This window comes from Phalaenopsis equestris, unplaced genomic scaffold (assembly GCF_001263595.1).
Source record: "Phalaenopsis equestris unplaced genomic scaffold, ASM126359v1 Scaffold232314, whole genome shotgun sequence".
Classification (NCBI taxonomy): domain Eukaryota; kingdom Viridiplantae; phylum Streptophyta; class Magnoliopsida; order Asparagales; family Orchidaceae; genus Phalaenopsis; species Phalaenopsis equestris.
In genome coordinates this window covers 298,300-307,793 of record NW_018250280.1, presented here as the reverse complement: position 1 = coordinate 307,793, position 9,494 = coordinate 298,300, and the positions used below count along the sequence as shown (strand labels likewise).

Genomic DNA, 9,494 nt, shown 5'->3' with positions numbered 1-9,494 from the left:
GAATTGTGGCACCTAAGCACCTAGAACAGGCGCTTAAGCGCCAGTAAAACCGAGAAGTCCACGCCTAAGCGCCACATACTTTGCGCTTGAACGCTAGAGATATGTACTTGATGATTTGATGAGGTTGAACAAATTTTTGAAGAGGTGCTTGAACCAACTCTTGGTGAAAACGTGTGATATGGATAATGGATACGAAAATACATTCAATTGGCTTTTGAAAAGAGGCAACTCTTGGAAGATTCATTGAATATGATTTTGAAGAGACACCAAGTCGCCTTTTAGAAAATTATAAAAGAAGACTTGGATTGGATTGAAGAACTCTCTTAAACACGCCCCCCAGCGCCCTAGAGAAACTCCTACACGCCCACAATAGTCAGGCCACCAACACAACCGCCAATGCCCGTTTCTCTTAGATAAATTAGGATACTTTTAGAGAGAAGAAACGAGGAGTTGTAGTGTGTGAGTAGAGAGTATTGTAAAAGAAAGGAAGAGAAGAGATTCAAAAGAACTTCAAGAGTTTGGTGGAGAGGATTTGAGATAAGTTTTTATCTTTGTGATTACATTTGATTTTAATTTAGACTTCTTGTTTATTTGCATAATTTCTACTTTTAAACTTAAGTGTGGTTGTGTTTTCTCCATGAATTCTGCTGAGTAGTTTTCTTGATCTTTTTTTGTAAAATGATAAGTGATTAAGTATTGGATGGAAGTTGTGTGAAGTATGAATTTTTTGATATTGGAATAAGTTGTGATGATTTTAAATCTTGTACTTCATTTACTTCTTGATTTTGTCAATTAAGATGTTAATATTTGTTGTGAAAACATGTAAGATTCGTGATGGTATTGTCTTAATCAAATAATAGTAAGAATCACAAGAGATTGAATCAATGAGAATGTAATTCATATGATTGAGTGTAAATAAATAGAAAAATAAACTTTGAAGGGTGTAGAACTAAAGAACTTTAGAATGACAGGCTAAAACCCACAATTTAGTTTATAGTTTAGGTTTTGATACGAGATGTTAGCCCACGGGTAGAGGGAGAAGAGGGAACTCTAGAGTGAGAGCTAGTATCTTCCCTACCTAGCCCGTCTTCAAGAATATTCAAGCTGTAAATTAACCAATGTTCTTTATAACATCTCTAGAAAGAGTAAAGAATAATATTGCTCCTATTTGATACAACACAATTTGAATACTTCCATAACAGAATTCCTATACTTGTTACTGATTCATGATAAGGAAAAATATATTTTATCTAGAATGCCTTGATCTTACAAATATCTAGCTAAATTTAGTTAGTTGTTTACTTTATTTTCAATTATAAAAATGTATCAAAAAGAATCAAACCTTCATTCCTATTTTAACACCTATAGTTTGAGTAAGAATATTTTGCAAAATAGAATTTGTAATCTAATTTCTTCTGATTTATTTAAGGATATAAATTCTCCCTGTGGGTTCGATATTGGGGGCTTAATCAAAAAGTCCTATTTTACTTGATAACAATATGTATACTTGTATAGTATATCATATTTAAATATAATAATTGCATTCTTATTTACTTCGAAGTCAAGTTTTTGCCTAGCTGTTGTTCAGGATCAAGTTTTTGACGCCGTTGCAAAATAAGAATTATAAGTAAAGAAACATTAAGAATATATTCGCATACATCATAATACTATCATATAAGATTGGTATTCGTACTTACTAGTTGGTGAAATCATAGCCCTCCCGGGTCATTATGTTTCAGAATGGGTTTTAACATCACAAATGACCAATTTATAAAGTAAATGAAGAACCGATGAAAACACAATTACAAATTATTTGAATAAAGAAAATCTTCAAAACATTCTAATCCCACACAGCATTACTTCTTATTGTAAGGAGAAAAAAAGAAAACTACTAAAAAATCATGGGGATAACAAAAAAAAAAACATTATATATATAAAAACCAAGTTTAGAAGATAAATCTTAAACAAAAGCACAAATACTTATCTCAAACTTCTCCCCAAGCAATCATCTGAAGATTTTTGAGAGAACATGACTCTACAAGACTCACGCAAGACTCTACCGAACATTACCGACCATCCACTATAGTGGCCGCCCACCCCTATAGTGGTCTAAACTACTAAAAAATAAAGTTTTTTCTATTTTTTCTCCTCTTATGGATGTGTAGAAATGTCTTCTATATATAGAGCTTTGAAAATAACCAAGGGTCACTTAAGACACGTTTTTGAAATTCGCTCAAATTTAATGAATCCTAGCGAAACTATTTTTGGCGCCTAGGCGCGACCCAACCGTCGCGCCTAGGCGCCGGCTGTCTAGAATGTCTAGACGCCTAGGCGTCAGGTAACATTTTTGTCCTTTGGCTTCATTTGACCCATTTGACACATTTTTGCTCTCTTTTTTGTTTCTTTTTCTATTAAACTCCTTTTCTTGTACCTAAACTCCAAACTCCTTTTCTTGTACCTGAAATAAAAAACACACAAAATAACTTTCATTAGAGCGTAATATCCTTAAAAATAAGCATGAAATGCATAGATAAAAAAAATGTAATTTCAAGGCGTGTCATCACCCCATCTTTTAGGATGTTGAATCCAAAAATAATGTCTAGAACAAACCCATGGTTTAGAGCATTGGACAGATAAGAGGAATTTAATGAAAAAATAGAGGAAGAAAAGTGTACAATAACACAAGTTCTAAGATGGTAAATTCAGTAGTCCATTTACTAAGAAATGACCCGCTATTTATAGATAGATCGTAGAGGTATCTAGGAAAGCAATCCCTATTTTAATAGTGAAGTTACAAGTCATTATTACACCTTTTCATATTTTTAACTGACTACGTGACCTTTTAAGATCCATAACTGATGTTGGCACTATTTCGTATTAGTAACTACTTGAACAGAGACATTTAATGGCTCGTCAGTGTATTAATTTGCTCGTTTGATAATCGTTTGATTAGCTAAGAAGTTTTCCGTCAGCCTCCTCGATAGAATCTTCAGTAGATACCCTCCTATTGTTAGAGCAAACATGGACCATCAAACATACAGTATATTACCGTAATTTGACGGGCAGCTCGCCTTAGATAAGTGGTCTTCTAAAAAAATGGAAATATATTCAATAGGGTGCCCTTTGGTAATTTTAATGAATCACAAAATCAGTCAAGGGAGCTAGTTGTAGTTGATTGTCCCTCTGATCAAATGGCTCATATTCTTTCGTTCGACAGAGCTTTCGTTCGATCGGCCCATAGTTCCTGTCAAACGAACTGGCGATTAGCATGTCTGTCTTTTGACTATCCCGATGCATTCCTTTGGGATCCATTTAGTGAGATCCGTTGAATTTCCTCAATATTCATGCAATTATATTTTTGATGTACAACAATGTGTTCCAACTTGTAATCATGCCAAATGCTAATAAATCCCCAATCGTCCACAACAAAACTACTTTTGTCTAAAAAAATTATTTTCTTAGAATATCGTTTATGAGAATGCCTTCTTCCCATTATTAGTTATAATTATCTATGAGTTTGAGTTATGTGGAGTAAGAATAAGGAGGGAGAAAAATGTAAAATGTTATTATGTTATTTTTAGAAGGAAGATTGTAAATTCTTATAATGCTTGCAAGTAAAAATATGACAAGGTTAAATGAATAAATGGTGTGAAACTATTTATATGTAATAGCGGTTTGGCATTTTTTTTGTTCTAAAGTCATAAGAAAATGTGACATCAAATTTCTTCCATGCTTCAACATGGGATTAACGACGGAATGAACACGACTCATGCACTCTCATAATGCGATCTGATACACCCAAAAAAAAACTCATATACAAATAAGCTCTTCAGTCGTTGAACAAAAGGGGGAAAAAAACATTTTATGTAGGACATCATTCTTCTTACGTTGTTTTCCAGTTTATGTTTTTATCCAAGTGCTTTAGTGTCTTGTTTAAATCATATCCTAATAGTGCAACCAAAACATTTATATATATATATATATATATATATATATTCTGCATTTAACTTAGTTTAGACAACAATTCTTTTATCATGTACAAGTTGGTGTCAATTTATTTGTCAGATTAGTAACTTTTAGCTATAACTCATTAAAAGGTTCTCATGAAAGATTAAAAGCTTCTGTTATCAAGTATTCTCAATGCAACCGATAAATAAAAATGGTTAGTGAAATTACACCATATCTGTTATAGTTATTGATGTGTACAACAAAATAATAAGATCTAGCCTCACTTTTAAATAGTTATTGATGACGATATTTTTGATGTGATGTTAATGATTTGAATGTTGTGTATGTACATATAAGAGTTTGAAGGGTAGATATGTAAACACGAGAATTGTGCCCTCCATATAAAAATTATAAGCTAAATTGAACAATTTGAAATAAAATCATTATATATCGATTCAGGGTAAAAATTTAAACTAACAAACTATAAAAATGAAAAAATAGTTTAATTATATTTAAAAACTATACATCTAACGCTCATAAGAAAATGATGGATAATTATATACAGATAACTCGAAATATTAATATTTACAAATTCATAACCCGAGTGAAATTTTTGAACTGCCATCATCAAACAATTGAAAATTTGATAAAAATGAATAAAATGGGCTGGAATTTTAGCATGTACTGTGATATTTGAGTGAGAATTTGAAAAATGGATGGAAGAGGGTGGTTGCACGTTTCAGGTGGTCTAATTGCCCCAAAAAAATAAATAAACCTCACATGTATCTAAATAAAAAATGAAAAACTTATAGAACAAAATATACAGCCATACCAAAAGAATTATCTATATTAAATGTTACATAAAATATACAACCATAAGAAAAGAATTATCTAAATAAAATAGTAAAAATTTACTACATAAAATATATAACCATAAGAAAATGAATAGATCTAACATTACAAAATTTAAATTTATCACAGATGCTAACATTCTCGAGCCCTAAACTTATTTCACAAAAAAACAAGAAAATGTCAAAAATAAAATTTTGAAATAAAGCTTGTAAGAGTGCAAGAGAAAGAGGAGGTAACGCCATTACCTTCGAAATTTTGAAAAATATAATCAAACTGAGCTGAAAAAGAGCTACAACGAAGTAGAGGAGAAAGAACTGAGCAATACGTTTCTATTCGCTCTGGATATTTACAGGTTTTGAAGAACTTGAACGGCGGCACAACCATCAAAATACACCAACACTTAAAACAAGCAAAGCCAAAACCGAGAAATTATTACATGAGGTGTTTACATGGCCGGACAGTCAAACCGGCGACGAACCGACCACAAAATATGCACAGTGATATGGCCGAATTATAGCCATTATCAGGACGTAAGATTCACAGCACATAATAATTTTCTGTAAAATTGGCCATGGAAGCCAATGATAATTCATGCTACAAAAGTTTCCCGCAACTAAACCGCTGATATTGACCGCGAGAAAATTTTTAACAATTTGCGGTAACTGTTCTCGCACTGAAATCTCCTTATTTTCCTATCGTGAAGCCGAAGGCGGACTAAACCCAAAATATAACTATTATGAGGATTGTTATGTCAGCATTCTTATAATACCCTATTCTACCATCGAAGGCACGAAGACCCAGCCCGACTACATGGCAAACGTGCAATGATTACATACATGGGAGGAGGCAACAAGCAGGTGCGGGGTTATGGTAACTTCATTAAAATTAACCATTTTTCCTGAATTTTGATGATGAATTATCTTCAATCATCATCGTTTGTAATTTATAAGCATCCTCCATATTTTAGAGATTGCTGAGTATTTCCTAATCAAAGTTCATAAGTAGGCCTTTATTTGAAGTACTTCCATTAATTTGATCCCTTGGCATCTAGAACTTGAGAAATTCCAAGTAAAACAGGAGGCTTCAAAAATCTTTCCTTCTTATTATAGGAAAAATCCATAATACTAATTAAAGTAATTTCTTTGCCATTGTGAATCCTACTTAGCAATCAAGGATCAAGTTTCTAGTTTTCAGGAGTCCTTGCAAATCGTATGTGCCAATTTCCTATCTCAATAAGCCATCCTTTTGGATCCACGGAAGTATTACAAATCTGGGCAATATAAAGTTCCCATGAAGTTGCTAACAATACCTCAAAGCAAGAATAACTTATTTTTTTAGTGCATATAAGGTTAAGATTTCTAGACTGCTGGCAATTAGGAGAATCAGCCCTGCTCTCACTGTCACAATTTTAAGTGCAGGAAGTCCTTTCAGTGGGTAAAACCACTGAGATCGTTTTTCTTGGTTGCTTCTTCGCAGGATACAACTTCAAGGATTGACACTTTCTGATGCGAATGGAGACAGAATGATATTATCCTAAAATTATAATTGCTGAGACTCATTCCATCAAATGAATTTGTTTTTGTCTTAGTTCCGCATAAGTTTCGTCTTCAGATTGGATCCTTTACAGCCAAAGTTTAAATTGTAAGAAAAGACAACTAGTTCAAGTCGAATTAAACAATGCACATCAATAATTACTACTGGAAGTTCTATAAAACAAATACAAGGCTAAATATCAGAGATATTATTATACCCGGATGAGTGTTATTGGTAGTATTTTAGTGGTATTATCGTAAAATGACACCACAATACTACTAAAAACACCTAAAATACTACCAGTCATACCTACCGAATCAAAATGCGATATTTTCTCTATTTACTAAGGCCAACATCACTTTTCAGGAATAAAAGCACTCATACAACTTCCAAAAATAATTAGAAAATACTCATCAATCTTATACTTTTCTTCCCTTGCAGAAAATTTGATTTCAAATCGTTGTATTACAAAGAATAAAACTTTGCAGTTCGATTGAATCCGCTGGAATGAACATCCAAAATGAGATATAATGATGATTTCATAATTTAAACAAAGCTAAGAACTTCATTATAAGTGAAAAAAAACTACTTTTAGATTGGAAAATTAAAACAGTGATTTTTTTAGAAGTAAATATTACAATAGATCAATTTCTGTTTCTTCAAAAGATTTAAAATAAGTATATGCCCTTTTCTTGCTTGGATGATCCAATTGATTCATCATATGCCACAGGCCCACAAGAAAGAATAAAAGATGAAGATAAAAAATCCAGTTATATAGACTATGAGCTAGACAAAACTATATTGGATGAAGTGCTGAATAAGAATTTTGATGAGAAGTAAAGAAATAAGTAACAAAACAAAATAAATATAACCAAGCCGTGAAGATATCATACAAATTAGAAAGACAAATTATAGATACCATAATGATTTTGGTTAGATGGAAGAACAATCACAAATGGCATATACAAAAGAGTCAAATTTACATCAATATGACGAGAAAGAGAAGTGATAAAACAAACTTCTACAAATCTTCAAATATAAAATTTTAATACTCGATTTAACACAAATTACCAAATTCCTCATTCAACTCTCTGCAGCTGGAGCAGATTCGACGGTCGGCGAGGAAAGGGCCGCAGCCGACAGAGCATCCGTAAGCGCTCGCATCGTCTTCACCTGCATCTCGAGCGCAGCCACGTAGTCCGCCGTTTCTTCCAGAAGGATCGGGGTGGATAGCTTCCGGCAGCCGGGGATGAGCTTCGACAAGAGGCGGAGGCGATCCCTAACCTTCTTACCCTTCAGAGCCGGCGGCGGGTCAAGCGGCGACGAGAAAGAGAAGTGATAAAACAAACTTCTACAAATCTTCAAATATAAAATTTTAATACTCGATTTAACACAAATTACCAAATTCCTCATTCAACTCTCTGCAGCTGGAGCAGATTCGACGGTCGGCGAGGAAAGGGCCGCAGCCGACAGAGCATCCGTAAGCGCTCGCATCGTCTTCACCTGCATCTCGAGCGCAGCCACGTAGTCCGCCGTTTCTTCCAGAAGGATCGGGGTGGATAGCTTCCGGCAGCCGGGGATGAGCTTCGACAAGAGGCGGAGGCGATCCCTAACCTTCTTACCCTTCAGAGCCGGCGGCGGTTCAAGCGCCGCCCCAGCCATAATCTTACGCAGCGGACGCGGAGGCCGCCGTCGCCTGACCTTACCACCGGCCTTGAGGAGCAATTCCCGACGGCGGCAACGGCCGAAGAGGAGGGAGCGGCTCCATCGGGACTGGCCTCGGGCAGTAAGGGCAAGGGCTGAATAAGCCGCGTCCTTGAACGCCTGTGGGCCTGCTGGCGGTGTGCCCCCCGCACCTCCGCCGCGGGTAGCCCGTAGGGCTTCGAGGAGCCGGCGGCCGTAGATTTGCTGCTGGGCTCCGCTTCTCCACTTGGACTCCTGCGGCAATTGAAGGCCAGACCTCGGCTTTTTCCTTGACGAGGCGGAAGCTGCGACAGAGTTGTAGGAAGAGGAGATCATGTCTGGGGCAGAATAATGGACGGAAGGGGAGCCGAAGGAAGTGAAGGAGGGGATGGGTTGCGGGGAGGAAAGAAAAGCTGCTCTGCGCTTTCTTTATCTAGAAATTTAATGGACTTCATTATAATAAGCATGCCTTAATTTTTAAAACTCCTTTTTTTTTTCAGGAGCATTATTGAAGGACGGACGGTAAGGTGATGGAGGCCAGCGGAAAAAGCAATGGGCTCCACAAAGCACCCACCTTTGATAAATTTTTAATGTTTTCCTAAGAAAAGAGATTGAAAATTATGGAATTGATTAATTTAATCAACGCATGTGCCCATGTCCGATATCTTCATCACAAAGTTTCTTGTCCCTGTACTCTATTTATCCACCTTCATTTATTTAGGTGGGATTAAAAAAATTTAATGGAACCGAAATTCGGGTTAACAAATTATTGTGACTCAACTTTAATCATTTGTTATATGAAAATCGTCAAGTTGCATGTCCAATGAAATTTTCGTTCGACCAAGAACTAATCCTGCTAGGTCACCAAAAACAAATCGTACTCAATCTTTAGTAATGATTGGATGAACTCGCCACACAACTCATTTCGCCAACCTAATTTGAATTAGATTTGAAATGCTATATTAGGGTAAGATGGGTTTAGTTGGTCAACAATTTGACCAACCAAATGAGTTGACCGAACCCACTCGACCCATCAGTTCGGTTTATAGGCTACCAAGCATAATCTATGGTGGCTCCTACAATAAATTAGACCAAGAGTCTATTTGAGGCAGATGCATTTGTTTGAAGAAACAACTATGTTGCTGCAGAAGAAAATGTTGTTCAAAAACATGTGGTGGATATTATAATTTTTTGTTAATTTTCAAAAAGTTAAACCAGAGCTTTCAAATATTCCTCAAAACTTATGACTCATTTGAGCGGTTATTTTGCATACTTTCCATCGTAGAGACCGTCAATAGAATGCTTGTCATTTCTTTAGCTTGCCAATTTTATGAGAAGCGCTTATAACAGAAAGAAATTTTTTGTTATTTTGGGATCACGATGTCTAACCGTTGTTCTGCAAATTCAGACGTCTGTTTGGCTATATTGGAAATGGAAACGTCCATAATACCCTCAACTAGTATCTCCTCTAAATATTG

General features: G+C 35.4%; 1 protein-coding gene across 2 annotated transcripts; it reads right to left on the bottom strand.

Moving 5' to 3' along the window:
• Positions 1-7,227: 7,227 nt before the first annotated feature.
• On the bottom strand, positions 7,228-8,505 carry LOC110038252 (transcription factor bHLH147-like). Of its 2 annotated transcripts, none has more exons than XM_020743026.1 (2): positions 7,956-8,505; positions 7,228-7,625 (listed from the first exon to the last, which is right to left on the bottom strand). In XM_020743026.1, the coding sequence occupies exons 1-2, from the start codon at positions 8,350-8,352 to the stop codon at positions 7,417-7,419; spliced, it is 606 nt and encodes a 201-aa protein (XP_020598685.1). In that variant the 5' UTR covers positions 8,353-8,505; the 3' UTR covers positions 7,228-7,416. The 2 variants fall into 2 exon arrangements, with proteins under 2 accessions (XP_020598685.1, XP_020598684.1); XM_020743025.1 differs by having other exon boundaries at positions 7,229-7,644; positions 7,975-8,504.
• Positions 8,506-9,494: the final 989 nt, after the last annotated feature.